The sequence below is a fragment of the Diadema setosum genome, chromosome 10 (genome assembly GCF_964275005.1).
Source record: "Diadema setosum chromosome 10, eeDiaSeto1, whole genome shotgun sequence".
Lineage (NCBI taxonomy): Eukaryota > Metazoa > Echinodermata > Echinoidea > Diadematoida > Diadematidae > Diadema > Diadema setosum.
The window spans coordinates 6578037-6603387 of NC_092694.1; the positions used below are offsets into that span (position 1 = coordinate 6578037).

Consider the following 25351-nt stretch of genomic DNA (forward strand, 5'->3'; position numbering starts at 1 on the left):
TATGTATGCTTGGCATTCCAGATCCAATGGCTTTGATGTTCCAGGCTTCAGTTTTATTTGCTTCCACCTTTCCTTCCTGTGATCATAAGCCAGTTTTTACACGACAAGCTTTGTATGGATATATTCTCTCCTGATGATATTTGGATGATGATTATTACTGCAACTAGGATCTACTTGAACTCTTTGAAGACTTGCATAACTTAGACCTCCCCGAAAGTGACAGAATAATCACCAAGTTGATCGCGGTCACTCTCACGGAAGAAGAAGAAGGATTAGTTCTCTTTTATTCATTCTGTCTTTTTTAAAAATCTTTATCTGTAAATATTTCGTACGCTCTGTCACACGTGATAGGAAGTTGACTGTTTATCGAGCCATAAAAGTCCATAAAATGTTTTTGTTTTTTTCACTGCTGAGATTACACTTGCAGCATTCCGTTTAATATGCAATTATCATGCTTGCTATCTACGACTATTCCCACTACGCTACAGTACTATTTTCGGCCGCGAGAATAGTGAATAATAAATCAAATAATTTTTCAGTCAATTCAATTAACTATGATAATAATGAGGTTCGATATTAATGTTTTTCTTTAATAGCCCGTTCGGGCGAAAAAAAAAGATCATCAAACAATTTTTTTTTCTTTTTTGTGGTGGTGGTGGTGGCTTTATAACCGTGAAATTTGGTGTTCCGAAAAAAATGAAGAAGAAAGATATCTAAGAATCTTTTGATAAAACATTCAAAATAGATACAATGAAACATCATAGTTATTGTGTCAAACTTCGAAGGTATGAGGGAGTGCTTGAAATACATCATGTACTGTAACTATAAGTTGACTAAGACTATAGCATACTCAATCTTGAATTTAGGCAACACTTCGTGATGAAATTATCAGAATTATCTTACATAAGAGCATACATGATGCATATATATCTATCTATCTATAAATATAATATATGTATATATATAAATAATTTAGCATTATAAACATCAATGTGTTAATATTTATCTATGTGTGAATTAGACCAAAATTATATTTACGTCTTATCATCTGATCATGGGTGTTATATTTTCTCATGACTGCGAAAACACTGGGTGATTCCTTTCATTTTTTTTTTTGTTTTATGAGTAAAATTAATTTTTAAAAAATCGATTAAAATTGTTTAAGGTTTCGTTACGTAACTGGTACATGTGCTGACACTCAGTTTCAGTTTATTCTATGTAATCACGGCAATTAGCTTCCACAAAGCTGTTCTTTTGCAATTTAGTCCGTATCTTGTTTTTAAAAAAAAGACATTCTGGTTTTATTAAAAAGAGTGTGGTCTCTGTCCCTATGATCGTCGTTTGGCTGTTATTAGTAGTCCAATAGAATGGATAGACGAGAGCACCGGACGATCCTAAGGGGGGGGGGGGGTAGGGGGTGGTTAGGCCCTATCACTGTCTTGTTCTAACCGTAAAATATATTCATTCAAGAAATTGAAATTTTAAACATTTTGTTCACAGGCGAGATCCAGGAAGTCTTCAGGGCAATAATCCATAGATCCAATCCTATTGAACATAAATTATTATGTACACAGTTGATACTCCGATATATCGTAGACTGTGTAAATGAATGTTGTGTTTGGACAGTATTATAATTTTAATGTAGGTAACTATCAGAGATATTTCAGTCATCCCACAGGTATAATGTGAGGTATTATGTCCCATGCATTATAGATGGAGGCAACCCGATCATAGTTTCGGTGAGCCTTAATTCATTGTCCTTGCACCCGTAACGATCTATTCTCTGTTTTCCGTGTTGTTGACGGTATACCACTTCATTTGACATTTACTCGTCTTGGAACCATTGGAACAATATGAAGAGTTTGTTCGCAAAAACCGATAAGTCCATATTTGCCAAATGGAGATATTTGCGATTAAAGGTCAGGAAAAATACAGAGAATAATAATAAAAGTTTGCTTCTTTTGACCATAACTTCAAAAATGTACCTTTATATGTAGTGATCAATATATCATTTGAAAGGTATTATTTTGTACTTTATGACAGAGACCGTACTTCAAAATCTTCAAAAATGGACTTATTGGTTTTTGCGAACAAACTCTTCATATACTTGATTTGATATGATAACCTTGAATAAAGAATCGTCTAGTTTTGTTTATTTTGTTTTAGTTTTCAAAGCGAATGACCGTTGTTGTTGGTGATGATGAAGGTATGGTGATTGTGGCCATCAATAAAGGCCTCCCAGGATCTGATAAGCTCCAGGAGAAAAGATGGATAATCTGGAATGACTGAATGGGGTGCTGTTCGTTATTCCGAAGGTTCGTTAATCCGAAACACGCAAATTCCCTATACCTAGAGGTTCGTTAATCCGAAAATGAAAAAGGGTTCGTTAATCCGAACATTTGTGGCGTTATTCCGAAGGTTCGTTATTCCGAAGATTTGTTCATCCGAAAATGAAATTCGGAAAAACGAACCTTCGGAATAAGGAATCTTCGGACTGAAGAGCCTTCGGAATAACGAACCTTCGGAATAACGAGCTGTAACCGACTGAATGATACCCCTTTATGCTCTGGTCATGCATGCAATTCATTTTTATAACTGAAAATATTAAGATTAAAAAGTTACCTCCTCCCTAGAGGCCTGATTGGGCAACTAACCATTCTGCCACAGTACTGACCAACCTCTAGAAGTATCAAAATACAGCATTCAGGGATGCCATCTTTGTAAACAACCCCATAGTACTGCGAGGGCTGATGAGCGTACTGGCCTACTTTATCGAGAAAACACTTTTTGTTAATACTTTTCCTGCAATGAACGTGGCGTATTGGCCATAATATGGCGAGAAAACAATATTTTTTTTTTCACTTTTGCAGCAATGAGCGTGTGCAGTAATGGGATTTGAGCAAAATTGTATTTTCCTTGAAACCTTCAGTATTTTCGCCAAATATCAGCACGAAATACTGCCAGGAAAGTAGGGCCGACAGTTGGCATCTCTTAGCATAAAATTGTTGTACTGTGCAACCTCTGGTTTTGCAGAGAGATGATCATAGGCCTATAATGTCTCCATCTAATTTTGTTCCTTGGGCTTGTGGGAGTTGTCAAGAATGATTCAAGTCCACCTTTTCAACGATATACATATCTAAATAAAATTACTGATGCATTGAATCTTGAATTATTCTTCATCTTCATTTTTATTGAAGGAAATTGCTCAGAGCATTGCAGATAATATTCTATTCACAAAAAGCTGTTCAAAATTACCAAAAATTATTGAAACAGCAGAATATGTGACATTCTAACTGGCCTGGGTACGGATGTGAAGACATTATTGCAATAAAGTATACATTGTACAGAAAATGATATGAAAGTGTCTGTTATTGCTTTTTTCAAATATTCTTCAACAAAATCATGATATACCTGTTACACTTCAGTATCACGTTTTACTTTTACTCTCATAAAAAAAAACAACAACACACGAGTAAAGCATGTAACAGAACTCGATACACAAAGAAGAAAATGTCTACACTTCATAAATGTCATAGTCCAACTATGTCGTGTTTCTTCTAGTACTTCATCTATCAGTGCATGTCAGATTGTATAATCAAGAAAAAATGGTGCGCATACACCAGAATATTCTTGCAATTCTGTGTGGACGGTATATGAAACGAGTTAAAAACAAAACATATTATCATATTTCTTTTAGGAAATTGAAAGAGCTGTACGCATGCACTATTGACATTCCGCGTTGTTTTTCTATAACAAATTATTAGTCAAAATTGAAATACGAAACTTATACAGTTACATGCTTTGCAGTTTGATCAGGGTTATCGTAGTTCGTTTTATAGAGAACATAATCCAGTACCATATACATTTAACCACACTTTACAAGTCTATAGGACAACGTACAGTCCTCCTGTGATATAATTTGACATGGGATTGCGTATATCTATCACGTCTATTGCTGTTTCCAGTGGCACATACATTTAGAATCTCCAGAATCATTCTCACATGATGGGAAAACAACGTACAAAATATGAATAATGCATTATCTATCAAAGTGGTTATTTCTTGTTCAGGGGGAAAATCATTGTAATCTGAACTTTGGAGTAGAAAAAACTAAATGTATAACATGCACTATGAATGTATGTAGGACGAAAGATGATGCATATAACGACTGTATATAGTAATAGAGATATCAGAGTAACTAATGCGACAGCTATTCAACAAATTACTCAAGAATATAACTTTATAGGAGAAAGACACAATAGGCCCATGTATGAAAGTAAATCTCAATTGATGCAATAAACTTGGTAAAGTACTTTGACTAAAGTTGACACCATTTCGAGTTACTAAATTTCAGATACAGTTTTTTTTTTTTTAGTACTGTTATAACACATGTATCTTATTTGCTACGCTCCCTTTGCTGTGATAACAATCATTACCTGGCGAATCATCGTGTTAGTTTTCTTAGCTAAATGATCAGTATGGGGTAATATATTGAACTCCAGAGTTACATTATTTTGTTGTACAGGTATTCAGAACAAATACATCAGGAGTGTATCGGATAAAAGCTCAAGTTTGCGGGCACTTCAGATAGAAGCCATCAAATCTAGAATGACTTTATTTCAAACACTGATTACTTGACGATAATCGATAGTAACAACATTATAATGTGGAAATGTAAAACATGCACATACTTCTATGATCAGCTGCACTTTATGCGTAAAAAAAAAATGGCATTATGATAGACTAATCTACAGCAACACACAGAGACGAACAATTGACAGATATTACACACTTGAACTTCGAAAAGTGATAAGAAAAAAATGACACAAAGTATTGAAACAAGCAATGTGACGGACATATCATTGAAACACATATTCAAGCTCTCTCTCTCTATCTCTCTCTTTCCTAAAGCTGCTACTGTGCTGGCAAATTTATTGACATGTTAGGAAGAGTTCAGATGCATCCTTGATTCTATCGACTTGATATATCTGAGATTGAAACTGCTGATAATCAAAGAAAATAATCAAAGTATATAAATTATGTGATAATTTCAATATCGAAAAAAAATCGTGTTATGTAGCCAGAGCAATATCATTATTTTCTCTCTATTTGATGATATTGATATAATATTATTTAAAAGAAACTTGTAATATAGGCGTTTACCACACAATCATGAAAATAATTCAATGGTTTTTCAATTTGACAGAGAAATTAATTCAACTTAATCTTTCAAGATGTGTTGACAACTTCAAGCAAAGTTATGAATTAAAACACGAGGCATTTGATGATTGTGCAACCGAAATATACAAATAGAGCTTGAAATAGCAAAAGGGGAATATTCATTCCACCTTATGACATACTAACGACAAGCAATAAAATAAAAGAAACAAATATAGGGTGTATAAGCATCAAACCACAGAAATGTTTGCTTTTTTTCTTGCGTTGTTTGTTTCCGAACGTTAATTTTCAAATAGATTCAATTCAGTTTTTATTGTCACTCATCAGAAAGTCCGAAGACAATGATAGTGTGAACTTACATAAAATCGACATAGAAATGAAATCAAAAAACGTAGTTCATGACAGCATTGCAAAATTGTGAGCGTACACTCTGAAAGACAAAGATAATAAAAAAAATGAAAATTACATCAAGAACATATAAAAATTATACATTAAAATTAGCATCTTTATAAATGAGACTTAAAGGTGAAAAACATAGCAAATGAAAGATAAGTGTGTATAAGGAGAGAGAGGGAGCGAGGGAGAAAGGGACGGGGCTAAAGAAGGTTGGTGCAAGAAATCCGACGGCATTAGGTCTAATATTTTGATATGTTTACAAAATAGGGAGGCAGTCAAGAAACCCAAAGCAAGGGTAAGAAGCATCCGTGGCCACTCCACAGTTGTTGTCCTTCATGCTGATCATGACGTAGCCGTTGTTCCCCCAGTAAGTAGACCAGGAGTTCTTGATAAGCCAGTAAGATTGATTGTTGTATGTCCCGTAGCCAACAGCCAGTACGGCGTGGTCTAGGTCCTTAGAGGTGTTACCTTTAAATTGAACATTCCAAAAGGATGATAATATGATTTCTTTCAGCTTTAAACGTCATTCTATCAAATATTTGGACAAGCACACCAATTCTCTCATATAGGTCAGAACATCAGCAATGGTTTGATGCTCACATGCAGCCTTGATGTAATGACCTGTATTTCTCCTCATTATTTTTGATGATGGATCAAGCTGACTTGTATTTTGGAGGCTCAATTACAAGATATTGTAACATTTCACCACACACATACACACATACACACATACACACACACACACACACACACATACACACACAGCAATAACAAACCAATATACCCCAGCGACTGGCTAGATCAAACGTTGAGGATACATCGTATAATTTTCGGTGTTTCTGCAAATAGCTCCCCTTCCCCACTGACAAACACAAAGAATACACGCCACCTGCATCAGACAAGACATGCCATGTGCTGCAAAAGTCGATCCGGAAAAACCCGATCTCAGGCTTTAAACTTTTTACACGCGTAATGATAAAACTAGGCTGTATACTTATTAGAGGCTATATAAGTAACTTTGCGCAGACTTGAAATAACTGGTCATGAGTTGTCCTGTGCATGCATGACAAAAACGCCACGGCTCAAGCAAAGGGCTTTTCAATATTGTTGCACAGAAAAAACAAAACAAAACATGATCAGGGCCCTGTTTTATCAAAAGATATAATCGATATAATTTTAAATTTCCTTAACACACAGGCTGCCATAGACTTATGATAGAAATAAACTTTATAATCAATTTTAACTCTACATAAAACGGGGCCCAGAAGTTAGAGAACTCGAGTCAGTGCTTTGGACGTTCCACTGAGAAGATAACAAGGTCCAATGCATGGTTGCCATTGGCTTGCCTCGGTCGCAAGAGGTCGTGCTGTATAGCAGCAGCTCAGCAACAGCTTAGTGAGTGCCTTTGACTGAAAAAAAAAAAAAAAAAAAAAAAAAAAAGGCATTAACACTTACCACACTTTGCATCGTAGTAGACGCCGTAAGAGTAAAAGGCAAAGGATGGGAGATGTGCATCAATGCCAACGGAAATTGGTCCTCTGGTAGATATGGCCTTCTTGACATCATCCTGGTTCCCGGAAGTGACGTTCACATGTCTGGACAGTGTAGTGATTCCTTTGGATTTGTCGTAATGACACTCCCCATCCTGAGTCAGGCATTGAATAAGATACAATGACATTAACCCTGGAAGGTTTACTTAGCTTTATGTACCAACTGATCCAGACTCCACATCTAGGTGGAGCACTGTAGATTGGCACTGGTGTCTGGAAACGAGCTGACGATAATATATCATGATAAAGAAATACACAATCCCCGTAGCCCGTGGTGTCTCCTGACATTTCTGTTGGACTGAAGCAAATTGTTACATGCCTTGTAGGCTAGCTATTTCGCTGTCGGTCAAGTCTTGCGCAAATTAATTAAAAACTGGTGAAAGAACCCAGCATGGTTGAATACAGCAAGTGTTTTAGGTCCAGGAGATTAACGTTTACATTCTTCTATCGATATTTAATTTGAAATAGTTCATATTCTATATCCCTGTCATAAAACACACACGCACACACACACACGCACATGCATACACACACACACACATACACACAAAACAAGCCCAGCAAACACAAGACAGTAAAGCTGTAAAGTGTGTTTAAAATACTGGTTCAGGTCAGGGAGGTGGGAGAGTGTGGCAACCAGCACCCCTACCCCCCCCCCACACACACACCCCCACACCACGTAGGCTTACTGTATAAAGTTGTTTTTGTAATGAACCCTCTTCAATTGGGATTCAACTGGATTTTCATCCTGGGATATCCCTTGACCTTCAAGAAGAAGACCTGGTTGTTGAAGGTCAAAAGGACGCAGAGTGACGCAAGAACACACACACACACACACACAAAAAAAAAAAAAAAACACCAGAAATTCAAAGCAAAGTCAATGCAAACCTGTCCAAGGTACGGTCCGTAGTCTTCCTCGGCCTCGAATCCAACCTTGTTCTTATGCAACCACTCGTATGCCCTCCACTCCTCCCCTCCATCGCAGCCATTGTTTCCCATGGCCCAGGTACAGTCCATCAACATCTGCTGCGACACACGAATTCGCTTCTTATTCTGTGATAAAGATGAAACAAGAAAGGGATACAAGGGAGCTTGTGTTGCAGCACTGGCAGAATGGGTTTCAAGTTTTTAATCCTCTTCCCTACAGACTGGATATCACAAATAGAGTGCATCTACTTCACAATATAGTTGGATTCAGATCGTTGAATGGAGAAAAAACAAACAAACATAATTTTATATCAGGTCTTGCAATATTACATGGGCAATAATTGCCACCAAGCTGTTACATTTACGCTTTTAAAATGTGCAATTATCGTCTTGTCAAATTCATATTTCTCACTAGATGTCATCAATGTTACAACATCTAGAATTTCTGCAATTATTACTATTATTATCTTTTTTATGCAATTATGGTCCAGATCATCACTTTCATCATTATCTTCATCTCTTTCTCATCATAATCATCAGTAGCAAAATCATTATCACCTGTCAACACTATAACACCAGTCTTACATTTTCACCAATATCATCTTCTTTTTTGTCATACATCACGGTCATCACCATCACTTCAATCTTCATTGATTTTTTTTTCACAGACCCCGCCCATGCACCCCTACCCCCTCCCTCCCCCCCAAAAAAAAAAATATGACTCGCGTGATTTTTGAAAAGTGACCAACTTTTCTTTAATGTGTGCTCACTCATGCGTGACTGAACAGATCATTCTTATTATTCATTAGTATATAGGTATAGGAACATCCTTACCAAATCATTTTGCTCAATTTTCATTCAAAAGTTGAGCCATTTTTTATCAAAGGAGAAATTACTTTTTTGTTGTGCTAATATGAAGAGTTTCATTGCATAATGGGCTAAGCGGCATTTTTAAACATGTTAAAGTATGTAAATCGTAAGACAGAGCAAAATAAAACCTTTCCGGTGATACCTCACTCTTAACATAACAAGGAATGTTCTAGAAGTTATGATTAAAATATCCCATATGTTCTTATTATTTTTCTTTGTTTTTAGCAGCTTTAATCACAAATATCTCAACTCAACAAGAATGGAGTTAGCTTGTTTTGCGATAAAACTCTTCATATAGTTCTCCTAAAATGGACTGATGTAATTTTTTTTTTTCACGTCTTAACAGTAGGTTTGTTTCCAGTTTTTTTTTTTATTTAATTGATTATCTATATCTTCTCCCAAAATAGTTTGCTGTAAAGCTAGCAATATAGGTTCCCCGCACAAACCTTAACAAAGTACCCGCCCTCTATGGCCTCAGCAGCACCAAAACTCCAGCAGGATCCACAAATGGCCTGGTCTTTGACAGGGCTAACGGCACCTGCACATTGGAGGATTATACAGGTGTTAGCAAAGAAGAGAAAGTGGTAGTGTGTTGCTTATAGGTGCAAGAGTGAAATACTCACATGAGATTTCCTGTAGAGCAAGACATCACAATAATAATAATAAAAAAAAGCCATATCGTTCATAGCAGTTGTAGTTCAGCTGTACAATTTCATATTTGATACTTCCTAATTGTTTGGAAAATAAATGTTAAGACTTCACCACTGATGATACATAATCATCTTTCTGAATCATGTCATCCTACTTTTGAACACTTACAGGATTTTTGCTTTTATTTTTTAATTTAATGTTCATTGTCACTGGATACCTGTTGTTGCTGTGTGTAAATAAATCCATTAAATTGTTGTTCCGTATTTCCACACACATCACAAATTTTCAGCATATCACATCACCTAGCTGTGGGACCCCATTTCATAAAAGATGTTATAGTATTGCAACTCTTACTAGAATAGCAATTTCCAATCAACAGCGAAACAGAAAGCTAATTTTCTTGGGCTAGCCAAAGCATGACAATACGCTCATTGTCATTCCACCATCAGGAGTTGATTATAGCAACTTTCTTTTTAATGAATATAATGGGGCCTGGGTCTACCACATTATTAGGGTCAAGCTAAGATGAAGATTACCCAAAATTTAATGTTGTTATATGCACATAGATTTTACTCTTAGCTATCACCTGGTAACCCACGAGACAGACACCCACGAGTCATACGGCCCACGAGTTCGAATTCGACATTGAAAAAAAAAATGTCCATGAGTCATACAGCACACGAATCATATAGCCCTTGAATAACCCACTAGGCAAATTATAAGGTCCATGAGTTCAACACTAGGAAAACAATTACAACTCACTAATTCTACACTAGGCAAAACGGCCTATGAGTTCGACATTACCCCTCGGGGCTTATATGGTGGTTTCGTGGGCCATGTTTGATTAGTGTCGAACCGGTGGGCCTTGTGTCGGACTCATGGGCACATGGGCTGTTAATATAACTCGTGGGCTGTATAACTCGTGGGCCGTATGACTAGTGGGCTGGACGATTCGTGGGTGTCGAATTCGTGACGTACACCCGTTTTGATGTTGTGATGCACATCACGTACCAAGAATATTCCAGTCGATGGAGTCTGGTACGTCTTCGGGTTTGATCCTGGAGCCGTCAAAAGGGATGCCGTGGTTGGAACCAGATGACCTCTGTCGACCTCTCATCTTCCTGAACTCGTCCTCGGCGAGGTCGGCGAGGTGGTTGATGGCCAGGGTGAAGCCTCGGTTGGCTCGATTCATCGAGTGAATCATTCTGACGTGGACATGTGAATTCCAGATTTTCAGGTGAAACATCGTTTACTTGACAGTTTCTTACAAACTTAATTCCTGATGAGTTCATAATGTTAATCTGCTTTATTTGATATTCTACCATATTTGTTCACGTTCTCATGCCACTCCTCTTATACGCCAACCCCACTGGCTGCCAGTCAAAGCAAGAATATCCTTCAAGCTTCTCCTACTGGTCTACAAAGTAGTCAACAATTTTTATAGAGCTCCAGAGTACATTGGGGAGTGTCTGGTACGACACTCTCACTCTGTAGACGCACTCGTCTTTCATCATCCGTTACCTTCACTCAACCACACATGAAAAAAAAAACAACAACAACAACAACTAGCTGGCGATGCAGCTTTCTCTTCTTCTGCTCGTAGGCTGTGGAATAAGCTCCCTCCTCTTATGAAATCATCACCAACACTTGATCATTTCAAACAAAACTTGAAGACTTACTTATTTTGATGTCCCTATATGTGCACTGGACTTGTACTGTCGCTGCCTGATATTTTTTTTTTTTTTTGTGTGTGTGTGTGTGTGTGTATATATTTTATCTCCTATGGCGACCAGGGATGACATCTCATAGCGCTTTGTATCCAGTGGAAAAGGCGCTCTACTTAATGTCTACTATTATTATTATGTGCACTCATGCACAAAGCGCTGACATGTCTTTCATGTCAATTTAACCCACTACATAGTTACAGAAACCATGCAAGACCACCAGACTAAATTCGTACAAAAGCCAACTCTGAAGTATCACACTTAGTTTACAATTACAGTTGTGTGACTTGTGTAGCATCTTCTCTTCAACATTAATGCATGCATCTAAGGGGGTATATTTTCCTACAGGCACAAACATGTATGTATGGCTACACTTTTATACAATTTAGTTAATATTCGACTCTAAACATATAGTAACAAGGTTAAGTCGTCAGGGTTGAAGTATTGTTGAAATAAAATGATGAAACAGTCATATACAGCAGCACAAATTTTAATGAGGACTGTGTGGTCACATGTTTCCTACTCAATGTCAGTAAGTTTCAGTTCATCTAGCAAGATCAGGGGAGTAACGACCACAACAGAATGTGAAAGCTGGTCCGTGAAAATTAGTTCGAGGGATAAAAGGAATTGCGGAAAAATTTTTTCCAGATATGTAACAATCTGAGCTGCATGTCCCAACACATTCCATTAATATCTCTGATACTGTGTCAGAAGTAATTCATGAACGGAATCGGTGTTAGAAATAATCATCTAATGCAAGTTTCTGAGTGACTTTATTTCCCATACTAAATTTTCCCTTTCGCAACTCGAGTGTTACACTAAATCTATTATGGAAACAATGTATAAACCATGTGATATTGTTTCATATATAATTGACTGTAACAGCCTAATTTTTGGTTCTTTTTTGTGTTTGTACTTGAATGGGTTAACTTTTCATCCACTTGAACATCATTGTACACAGATCAGTTTGCCAAGTTTGACACTTTGTTATAAAAATTAAGCAACCATTATATAAAGATTAAGCAACCATAATATCAAACAGTGTGTTAAAGAACAGTAAGACCATGCTGCTCTCGGAGGCATCATTGTGCACGCTTCTTTCAAGAAATACTTCAGGCTCATACACTTTCTCCTTCTTTCTGTACTTCCTGGAAGACACTAGCTACTGGATATATATTAATCCTGCCGCTACTTCCTGGAAGATACTAGCTACTGGATATATATTAATCCTGCCGCCGAGTATACATAAACCTTTTGACCCGTGACTATGATAACTCCTAGAATAAACATATCAACTATGAAATATTTTCCCAATTAATCACATCTGCACGTCTGCCACAGTTTTACATGGATTTACACCCTCATCTCTTTAACTCACTAGGTCCAGTCAGCAATAGGTTCATACATCAAAGTCAAGCGTTAGAATTTAGCCTGGTGGTTAGGGGGTTAACCACTTGGACTACTATCAAAGAGAAATCACAACTACTGATCTTTCACTTTAATGAGAAGCTTTTTTCACCAGCGTCATAAAGATGACAATAAAAATGACAATATATATTCTAGTTTCAATTCCTTTGAGAAAATTCATCCTGCAAATGTACATTACACTCACAAGACCACTTCCTGAAGTGTATCAACATTGTGTACGAGCATTATATACGACCATGGCGGTTATGGAAAATTAATTAGGGATTTAAACTTAGGTATACGTAAATGCTAATAGGAACAATTGCTCAAAATGATATACCACTAATAAGTGACTAAGGGATAAGGCCTATATCTATCGTAAGCTAAATATGAGAACATTAACTATTTTGCAACCTAGCACGATGTCAAAATATATCAAATTTTACACAGATCCTTACAGGATTATACAAAGACTTGTTGATTGGGTGACAAAACATTTGCTCCTGCGACAGTTGATTGGGTCTTATTTTTCCAAGGACTTAGGGTTAGGGTTGCGACAGAGTTTTAGATTTAGTTTGATGTGAGGATTGGAATTTATAGGGGTAAGGTTAGGTCTGCGGGTAGAATTTATATTAAATTTTGTCTAAGCGAACAAAATACTTCATGGCAGCAATCGTCGCAGGAGCGAATACCATGGAACCATTGACTGAGATATTGAAATTGGTATATAGGTGAATTTAAAGTGACATGTTTGTTTATTTGTTTGTTTGATTCTTTGCTTCTTTGTTTGTTTGTTTGTTTGTTTTTAATTGAGTCGTGTATAATGCTATATACCTGACATTCTTTGTGAAGTGTCCTTTCCTTGTCTCGTGCTCCTGTGTCGTCTCATACCGCTTGCCAAACTGGTCCTTGAACTCGTTAAACAGGTGGTGGTATCGGTCCCCCTTCTCAGGATTGATCATCTCCCGGAATGGATTGACTGTAATCTGGTGCTCCATGCCCGGTCCTGGGAAACCTCGACATTTCAAACCTATATTCAAAGCAGAATAAATAATAATAATAATAATAATAATAATAATAATAATAATAATAATAATAATAATAATAATAGTGATGATAATAATAATGATGATAATAATAATAATGATAATAATAATAATAATAATAGTGATAATAATAATAATAATGATGATAATAATAATAATAATAACAATTATTATTATTATTGTTATTATTATTACTATTATTATTCTTATGTTTTGTTACCAGGGAACATCCGAGTAAATTCTATAACTCATCATCACTCGGCAATTTGATAAACAAAAGGACAGAAAGATTGGACAGAGAAACTGGAAGAATGATTCCATCGTCTCTGGAAGAGATTAGGGGTCCTTTTGCTGCGGCAATGTAACATTATTATGTAATGTTAATCTTACAGATGAAGTGAGAGAAACATACAATTCATAAGTCTTTTATACAGCAACTCTATTTTATCATTGCTTCATTGATCAAAGAGTTTAATCTGTTTGTTTTATGGTTACTAGTCAATGTACCCGTGGAGTGTCAGAAATCCTCCATGGGGATTTCCCCAGAAATGGTCAAGGTCACTGGGTCAACAGACGTCAAATACAATGTATCTGTTTTGCGCTACTCCTTGGTCCGATCTTGGCCAAACTTGCTGGAAGCATAAGTATAGGCGTACACCAAAGAGATTTTGAGGAGAAAAATCTCTTTGGCGTACACCTGGTAATCCCCATATAAGTAGGCCTACATAGCGCCCTCTATCGGGTGTCTGATTATATTTCTTGGGGAATCCCCATATAAGTAGGCCTACATAGCGCCCTCTATCGGGTGTCTGAAGTTATTTGACCTTTGACCCCAGTGACCTTGACCTTTCCAAAAATGAACCCCTCAAGGGCAATTTCGCGGTCAACCTGCAACCACCCACTAAGTTTGGTGGAGATCGGACCAAGGACTTGGGAGGAGTAGAGGAACAAACAGACAAACGTTGCTCGAATTATAGTATGATTACGAACAGATGAAGTATTGAATAAAATCAATATAAAATGCTAAATGCTAAAAGTCATGCCTTTTGTGCCAAACTCTGTCAACTGTGGATCTACAGGTCTATTATGACACTTATCATCACCTCTTTATTTCACCAGGGAGAGGACAACCCTGGTTTTACATCTTTGATTTCATTTTCATGCAAATGAATAAATTTGGTTACAAGACTGCTGATGAATGGAAACTGAATATCACAGCTGACAAATCAGCCGAATAGCTAAGGTTCCACTTTTATACAGGTTGCACATGTAATGAGACCTGCACAAACTCTATGGAAATGTCGAAAGTTGGGAGGGGATGAGTTAATGGGAGATCCATGGTTTGCAATCTTTGTTTCAAAGTATGAAACATCCAACAATGTATTTTCCTTCTCTTTCTGTCAGAAGTTTGTTCACTGGAACTTACAGATAAATGTCACTGTACAAAATATAAAGGATTAAAGATTAATCTCCTAAATCGTTTGAAGAAGTCACCTTTAGGAATGTCAAACGTCGTGTTCGGAATCGCCGATGTCTCATCAAAGAATTCGTAATCGATCACGTATTTGTCGAAGTGCGAACCCTGTAGAGTGTTGTAACCCATCATTTCATACTGCACGGGTCGCACCGGCGCCGATCGCGTCACGGCAAAAGTGTACACGCTCTTCCGTGTGAGGTTGGAGAACGTCGTAGCGGTAACGTTCTGCCACAGGTCTACCATCAGCCCATTACGTAACTCCGTCCTCGAGTACTGGTGTAGAGGAAATAATTTGTGCCCTTTACACGTCATTTTCATTAAATCATATACTGATGACAGACATAGCATTATTATTGGAATAGACTGTAAAATGTGGACATACTGTTGCTTTCACACAAGTAAAATTAATTGGTCATGTTATCAATTTGTAAGCAGTGTATGATTTACAAGGGCAAAATGTAGTAAATACATTGCAATGTTTGGTGAATTGAGATCATAATATAACTATTATCTTTGGCAATTTATGCAAAATGGAGATATTACAATATCACTGTTACAATATCACTTCCCCACTAATAATTTTGTTACAAAATAAATCTTCAACTGGTGATTTTGTTGCTCTTGAATTTGACATAGGAATAAAATTTTGAGTGATTTTGTATCGAATGATTGATTTTCTGTCTTAACAGAACCAGACATGGTTCCTTGTGGCACATCATAGCAAAAAAAAAAAAAAAAAAAAAAAAAAAAAAAAAAAAAAAAGGTCCGTTGAGGTTATCGTGCTCGGTATGCAATAGTTGGGAGGATTCCTTCTTATTACTGGGGTGTCTTGTGACATGCGATGTAGGCAACGATAAGCTGCTAAGTATGATGAGGGTGGGGGTCTTTATCTAATTTCTCTCTAGCTAACGTGGCAATCGTACTACTCAAAGTAATCTTTGATTATAAAAATCCGTTATCTTTATGACTATACACTATACTCATAATTCTTCACCAACCCTCCAACGTACTGCTTACTTCAATACCCATTTACAACCAACTACTACCAATCTATGACTTGCCCTCACAGACAATATACCCTTTGACTGTTTGCACTCTTTTAGATTGTAGGAGAGTCCAACATAATCGTATAGCAAGGAGTGACCTGCATCCAAAATGCGCCTGAGTGAAATGATGTGTAGATGCCAATATTTTCCAACCAGGAATACCAGTTGTAACGTATATGTACACTTGCAGCAAGGAGCTACTACAGAGTAGTAGCTCCTTGCTTGCAGTGACTGCATCTCCGTTCTGAATTCTCACAAGGGTCTGTATTTTCAACAAGCTTTATGATGATCTTATGTATTCCTATTTTGATTAGGCTTGTTCATCATAGGCTGCAGATTTGATGACCGTAGGTGGTTCTATCTAATTATTTCTCAACCCCAATCTTCCTCGTCAAGCTTAGCTTATGATGATGGTCCCCTGCATTTCATTTTTATCATTTCCTATTGCTTCCTTTCATATATGATATTCGTTCTTGAAAAAAAAATGTATGTAAGATTCAAACGTTACGAATATTAGCTGTGTAAATGACTATGTAAGTATTTTGTTGATTTGTGGATTTGTATTGATTTTGAAATGCAGAAATAAAAACTGAACTGAACTGAACTGAATAGCGATTGAATAATGTGAAGAAGATGATTTCTGCAGCTAAATCAACCCAAGATTTGGTGCCGTGGCTTAACAGGTGCATACCAGAATTCTGAGAATGAAAATGACTGAAATAATGAGTAAATGAATGAATGAATGGATGGATGAAGGATGAATGGATTACTAAATTCCATCAATGAATGAAAAGATGACAAAATTAAATTGATTAGATGGATAAGATAGTAAGTGGACGTAAAAAGTATAGGTGAATTAGATGACTGAATGGTTAGATAAATGGATGAATAAATGGATGAGTGCAGGAATGAATGGATGAACGAACGAACGAATGAATGAATGAATGAATCAATCAATCAATATATGAACAAAACAAAATAATACACAGTAACAATACAGTACAGTACAGTAACAATAAACAGGGATGAAAGAAACCAATGAATGAATGAATGAATAAATATAGTCTTGAATGAATGAATGGACGGATGAAAGATATGAATGAATGAATGAATGAATGAAATGACTAGTGATTTAACAATTGAAACGAATGTTACCGTGAAGAAGGTGAGATCTGGTAGAAGGCTCTGAGCCAGGACTGGATTAGTCTTGTCTCCAGTCACATTGAAGCAGGTTTCCTGCCATTTGTTACTGGAAATTGTTGCCGGAGAGATCTTGTAAGTGTTGCCGTAAGAAGGTTCATCACCTCGGAAGAATGTCTTGTCCATCCCTTGAAAGGGGAGCAGAATATAGACTAACAGTCACGACAGTATCAATATGAAGTTGGAATTGTGTAATAATTGTAGAAACATTATGTTCAATTAGTGTGTGTTCCTGATTTATAGACTACCAATCACAACTTCATTTCTGTTTCTTTCGTGAGGTATGCAATACCCAGTGTAACTTTTATTTTCACATTGTATTTATGTCATGTAACTAGAAACAACTGGGACATTAATCCATTTTCATTCAATCATCCTTTATTCTCTATTCATTTGTTCTGTTCATACTTTCATAATTTGACTTTCTTCGTACTTTCTTAGTTTCATTCATTGTACAAGCTGCTCATCTTATATTTCATCGAAATGTAAGATGAGATGAGTTTTATCATCACAGCAATCTTGAAATTGTCCTCACCATTGTAGACATCTATTCTGCTTCTCTTATTCTTCCCTTGGTAGAAAATTTCAAAAGGTTCATCCAGCTCGGCATAGGGTAGCCTTATGAAGCCGGTGGCGTGGTAAGCATCTTTGAAGACAGGCTTATTTGGGGTGGCTTGAACGCATGTCAGACCTGTTTCAAGAAAGAATTGGACTTTGATTCTAAAGTAATTGATTCTAGTCAATCCGATTCATTATTCTTATGTCACTGAGTAGATATACAGTAATGCACTGTCACAAAAGAATCGGGTTGTTTGTTTTTTTCACATTAACTTAAAGGTACTCTTTAGCATTGGGAGCAATGATTTTAAAAATGTTCGAGATATCAAATTTTATGCATATTCGTAGGTCAGTTGTATCACACAACATCCTACCATGCAAGCATCTTGAAATAAAGCCTGATGTAAAGGGGATATCACTATTTTTCTCAATAAACCATAACTGTAGACAGTTTAGTCTCGGAACAATTTTATTATAACTATTGTTCACATTTTGTATATTTTACAATGTTTAACATTAATTATACTTTCTGCAATAATGGTTGCTTCTATCCCTAACGCACATTTTAGAACTATTTTAAAGCACTAAAGCTGGATTTTTGTTTCATCTGCAAATGGTAAATTATGCATCTAAGCCTTTATACTCCCAGATCATATTGATAAATTATCATTATCATTATGATCTTGGAGTATTATCAATGACATACGAAAGCCATAGAAATACTGTTTTGATATCAACTTTGTCACTGAAATTGATGAACTCTTCACCTTACGTCCCTCCTGCAGTGTTGCAGACTCATGGCATCACAGAAGCTAGCTTTTCGACCCAGTTTGTTTGTGAAGTCATAGAGACAATAGGTCTATTGAGAAAATAATGATTTACAGTTCCTGCTATGATAACACTACATAGCATATGTATAGATCTATAAACAAAATCTCATATCACAGGCATTTTTATAGAAAGTACCTCGGGTATTAATAGCCAATTAATGAGGTTAGACGGGTCTCAGTAGAATAAACATAGAAGAAAAAAAAAATGACTGCTTTTTGTAAGTCTTAATCGACCGCCGTGTATATCCTAACCTATGTAAGCTAACAATTACGACCAAGCGCATGCTGTAGATAGACATCGAATACATATTGAAACTGAAAATAGACAAGCAGTCGGCCTAAGCTGAAAATTTCCTTCTGTTTACGGTTATAGCGATATAATGTAAATGTGGCCGAAAAACGGGAGAATTAAGATTATGAAAATTATCATCAAATTTGTTACCAGCCAGCACTCCAATGAGCAGCACACGTCCACCTGGGAGGATCATCTTGATGAGCTGATTTGTCTGTTATCAACCATGCACCCACCTTCATGCGGAAATTACAACTAGGCAGATAAATTCGTTCCGCATATACTATATGCACACGCATACAGAGATAAAAGCATAATATTCCTATACCCACAGTGACTGTCGACCACCCAGAGAGCATTGACTTTGGACTCTGGAGCGAAATCCGAGAACTTCAATAAATCACGACTTTATTTTGCGACCAACCAGGTCCGCCTCTGACATGTCTGAATGGCACGCGGCAAAAACCCGACAGTCTTGTGATATTTGCCTTGAATTCTATACATGTACACGTGACCACGTGTCTGAGTCAATATCAAACGCAATTAACAGTAAGTGACTATTGTAATGAATATAATAAGACCTATTCAGAGCTTGTAGATAATTGTTTGCAGTCGGTGTTTCGCGCGCTTTCTATGCCTAATAAAAAGTAATTTCGAAGACACTGAATCTCCCTTTCTATAGTACCGCATTGTGTTCTTAATGTCGTAAGCAGGAAATGGGTAGACGGGAAAAACTATTCCCCAATATTTGCATACAACGTTGCATTAACCAAATCACTTTAAAGTTCTACATACAGTACGCCTACTAATTGCTAATACGATGTACCCTACAAGTATTTTACACTTTGACACATTTTTTTTTCTACTGTATATCAAAAACTGTAGGCCTATCAATATCAAAAGGTACACTGTGCATGGTGGTTAGGTATAAAGTCAATTGCCCCTAATTATAAAAAGTGAAACAAAGTTGAGCTTTCTCTATGTTTTCTTAATGTTGTTCTCGTTATTTATATTTGACGTCACAAGCTGTATAGTCGTCTTCTCATCCAGCGATTGCTGAAATTTCATCAAGTCCTAAGATAAGATATCTCGTTTATTTACATTATACACGAGTTTTTTTGTTTTTTTTTTAATCTGTTGTTTTTCTGAATGTGGTCAAATAAAATTTACCTTAGTTTTAATCTCATAATTATCCTCAATTTATCTATATAAGTTATCATGATTAAATATTATAATCTTTGTCCGCTTCTTATGGGAGCCAAAAGGGATATTCGCTTGTATCATATACATAAGGCAAATTTCTGTTTGATTCCGTACATTTTCAACGTTTGTTTTTATATTGACGATAATACGTGGCATTAACCACAACGCACTGTGCTGTTTAGGAGCTTCTAAAGAGGTAGATGTGTCAATATTGTAAACTATTCTTACTTGTATAGACGTTACATCCTAATGTGTCAAAATGTGATTTGATAATCATTTTGATATCAGCAAATCTGTTTAAAGAAAAACAACTCACATGTTTTCCTTTGAACACTTCTGCGTGGAAATCAAAGAGAAACTTATGATATATTTTATTAATGAAGAAAGCGTAAATAATATCAATGCAATGGGTTTTGGCAGAAATAATTCCAAAAAAAAAAAAGAGACTTTTGAGGTGATGAAGTCATCATCCCGTATGTTTCTGACCTATATAACTTTTGGTAGATATAATAAGCTTACACACAAAACTTTGAACCGCGGCCGTTGAGGACGGGCTGATTTTGCTACACGCATTTCCCATAAACACCTGCCCGAGTACATACTCGGGACTCGTCCTCAACGGGTTTTAAACCTTCACTGATGGGTTCTACAGCATTTATTCAATCCACATTAATTGTTTTTTTTTCTATTTTTGTTTGTTTGTTTGTTTGTTTGTTTTGTGGGGTTTTTTTTAGATTGATTATAACAGACCCAGCCAGAACCGTATTGACATCAATGTCCGCAGCGGCTTCACTATTAAGTTTGACGTGTATATCATACACATATAGTACTAGGTAAGTACCAGGTTTAATAGCAACATTTATGTTTGAGTGACTTCCGCTCGTCTCCACAGAGCTGTCCGTATCGGATCGCAGAGGCTTTTTTTTTTTTTTTCTAGAGAGTTTAGCGGAAGAGAAAGAGGCAGGATGTCCTGACGATGTCCCCGGGACAATGTAGAAAAGATTGCCAAGGTGTAAGGAAGTGTTTTCTCCGCGTCAATTTTGGTCATAAACAATTCTGAATTATTTATGAAGGACCGCGGAATCTCTCAAGAACATGGCGATTTACTAAATTTGCCTTCCGCTACTTGTTCGTGCCCTATAGACTATGGACACCATACAGGACTGGTTTTACACACATAATTGTAACATTATACAATCAAATCATGGGGTCATCCCACGAGCTAGACATCCACGAGTTATACAGCCTACGAGTTAGACACTCAGTAAAGTAGGCTCACGAGATCGTCACTATAATAGGCTTGACACCCTCTCATTATAATTTCGTCAGCTTTTAAATGCCATTTTAGGAACACCCGGCGCAAAAATAATGCGTGTCATTTGTTTGTAGATGGCGCTGTTCATCCTGGCAAGCTCGCGGGCCCTTTGCCAAGACAAGTGTTCTAGCTTGTAAGCACATACTATATGATTATTATAGCTGCTCATTTATCGTGATGGGGCGAACATTGTGTAATAAGCCACTTCGGGGTTGGCTCATGTACAGATGGGTACAAATGACAATTGTTCTTTCTCAGTTGATTAGGCACTCCACTAGTTTTCAAGCGACAGAATGCATTAGCTTGCCCGACGTAACAATAATTTATGGAATTCATCAGTCATGTTCAAACAAAGGGTGAACTCGCATAGACCAGGTGACCAGAATGATCCGTCACCGTATTGGCACTTTGGAAAACATCCATTTCATTATTTTGCATTGAATGTATTAGCAATCTTTTTCTGTTGATATTGCCAAAAACTTATTTTGCTGTCGGGTACGTGGATGTGACGGCAAGCACCACTTATGAGGATTACTTGAATAATCATCACATCACAGGATGCATATCTCGGTGAATTAAAAAAAAACCAACATGCTCTGCTGGTGAAAAAAAATAATAATAATAATAATAATTACCTTTTCCTGCTGATGCTCAAAGTGGCACCCCGATCTGGCTTATTGATGTTCATGTCGTGTCTAGCTCGTGAACTGAATGACTCGTGAATGACTCGTGGGTGACGAGGTGGTGATGTGCACCCCATGTGATCTGTGTACGTAATGCGGCAAGAGTCCGGCACCGCATTTCGTAGATCATGAACGTTTGAAAAGAGCAATGTAAGCACCGCTAAATGACATGTATTCATAAATACCTTTCTTTTATCAGCATCAGCATTAGTTCTTCGTACAGTTCTCTACTTTCTTTATCTTCGCACCACGTAAGTAGTTTTTCTCTCTCTCCCTCGCCGCCCTCACCCTCTCCCCCTCCCTCGCCCCTCCCCTCTCCCCCTCCCCCGCCCCCCCTCTCGCTTCCCACTCCATTGCACGCCATCGATGTAGGGATTTGTCCAGTGTGTGTTTGTTTAGGGTTAACTATAGGTTTTTATGTCCTATACTTTGTTTCGTAATTCCGCTTTTTTTTCATCAATCATAATGATTTCTTGTATTACGGGGGGGGGGGGGGTGCACCCTACAAGTATTGCTCCTTGGCATTCTTTAGCATTAGTAATACTAATACTTATGAGATTTTTGGCAAACTTATATCATTTCGTTTATTATAAATTGTGATGTAATATTTATGCATTCAAATTCTGTGAAAATTTTATGTTTCTGTTGGAAATTGATGGAATAATGAATGAATGAATGAATGAATGAATGAATGAATGAATGAATGAATGAATGAATGAATGAATGAAAGAATGAATCACATTGCACAAACTCTCCTTCACTTCAGGCAGCCTTGCTGCCTTGGTATGGTACTTTATTTGCGTATAAACACACTATACAAAGCAAATAAGCAATACTTTGATAGTTGAGTAACATAAAGGCTATCGATGATGCCACGACGAAGCTGTTTTGAAAAAAGTGTCCACTTATAAAAGGGACCTATATCTTGCTACGCCGTGAGACATAATTATAAAAAACAATGTGAAACATAAAAAAACTTAAATGGTAAAACAAACACGAGTCAAGAGGATAAAATCAATGAAGCTTTAAAACATTTTATGCAACAACAAAAAAAGAGAGGGAATGGATGTTATTAATAAAAACAAATACGTGTAGGTACAATGTTATTGAAATGGGAATTGACAAGTTCTCATAGAAATTTCTTTGAAGTGTGACAGATCGATAATACCATGATTATGAATACAAAAGTCTCTGATAGTTCTTACGCAACACATTCATATTCTGCAATGAGGTAAGTTTGACAGACTGAGGCAAGTTACTATTATTGCACTGATCCCCATGTGTATAAACGTTAGTAACAGTTACAAAACCAATTAGTGATTTGACGATGTACAAAACATGGAGTTGGTCGTAGAATGTATTATCTGGTTAAATGGTTGATGAAAATGATAACGATGAATTACTGACTGATTTATAAACGAGGTCTGTAGGCCCTATGCATTTTGCGTCTTGATACATAAACGAAGGCCACCTAAGAATAAACACTCGATAATTAGATATAATTATGTTGGTAAGGCTTTACTTTCCAAATGATTATCCTATGTTCTGAAGTATTAATTTTAGATGTTGTGTGTAGGGGGAGCTAGGGGCTGCAGTTACCCTGATTCTGTGGCCGCTGTACAAGATCATAGTAAACAGTGAATAACTGGGGTCCATATTAACCCCTGAAGAAGTCCAAAGCGATTGTTCAGTGGACAGTTCAAATGATCTGAATCTATGACAATGACCATCAGTCCATCAGCCCTGTAATATCTATACCATAAAATACTAGGGTCAACTGTGTCAAACACCAGGGCCCTGTTTTCTGAAAAGATAAATCGATTTTAAATTTCCTTAACACACAGTCTGCCATAGACTTATCATAGAAATCAACTTTATAATCAATTTTAACTCTTCATAGGTCATTGAATACTGCCGCGTTGTACTCTTCATGTGGCGTGAAGCCAATGATTCAGAGCCGTGATTTTGAACAAAGCAGTAATAGTGCTATGTAGGTCTGAGTTCAAAAGTGCTGTGGGGCTAGGAGATAATTCTTTTCCAGAAACAACATTAAAGGACCTACAAATTGTGAATGCATACTGACTTATGTTGATTCATAGCGAATACTCTCAACATCACCTGTATTTTGTAGTAATTTTTTTCCCGCTATTTCCTTTTTTTTTATTACCTGGATACGCCACCCCCCCCCCCAAAAAAAAAACCCAACAACAACAAAAAACAAAAAACCAACAACAACAAACATACAAACAAATAAACAAATCTTCGAAGCCAAGATCCTGTCAATGACATCATCTGTCAATAATACTAACATTTGATTATAATAAGACATTAGTCGGGCTTCCAGACCGTCTGCTCGTATTCCCAGAATATTAACGCCCTCTAACGACAAAAGAAGCAGCAGGTTTAGCTGGATGGTCCTTCGTCAGATTGAGGCAGCTCTCGCAGCGACTTCGTCGCCGCGGGGGGCGTATTTTGGAAAAGGGGTACACTTGGCAAAGGGTCTGGAAACCAGACTAGAAAGACATTGGGGGATGGGTATTCCCCAGCACTGAGCATATAACTTGAATTCTTCCTGCAAGTTAGAGAAGAATGGAAATGGGAGAATGAGAGTGCGGTAAAAAAAAAAAAACTCCACAAAAAGTTTCTCTGCAAACTTTGTGAGAGCTCACTAAAAAAAAAAGAGCAAAAAACAACGATGTTCTTTGGGATTCTCCTTTCACGAACTATTTCTCCTTCTTCGAGTCTTAAATCAACTTGTATTCCAAGAAGCTTTGTTGCTTCAAACATGGAGGATGAACGTCACTAAAAATGAGAATCAATTTCTTATTAACCCGTTCCATACTGAATTCTGAAATGACAATACACTTAATACACAGGCCACCAGGTTCCCGTATGGAAAGGGTTAAGATCATTTATATTCAAATCGTTCACGATTCCTAAATAACACGTACAATCATTCATCAATACGGATTACAGAGAGTAGGCCTATACTGCTATA

General features: G+C 36.9%; 1 protein-coding gene across 1 annotated transcript; it reads right to left on the reverse strand.

The window, feature by feature from the left end:
• Positions 1-5743: 5743 nt before the first annotated feature.
• LOC140234186 (digestive cysteine proteinase 2-like) lies at positions 5744-19426 on the reverse strand. Its single transcript, XM_072314255.1, has 10 exons — positions 19303-19426; positions 18008-18163; positions 17428-17600; positions 15244-15499; positions 13538-13733; positions 10584-10777; positions 9368-9459; positions 8013-8177; positions 7030-7219; positions 5744-6042 (listed from the first exon to the last, which is right to left on the reverse strand). Exons 1-10 carry the CDS (start codon positions 19346-19348, stop codon positions 5831-5833), a joined length of 1680 nt encoding a protein of 559 aa, XP_072170356.1. The 5' UTR covers positions 19349-19426; the 3' UTR covers positions 5744-5830.
• Between the last annotated feature and the right edge of the window lie 5925 nt (positions 19427-25351).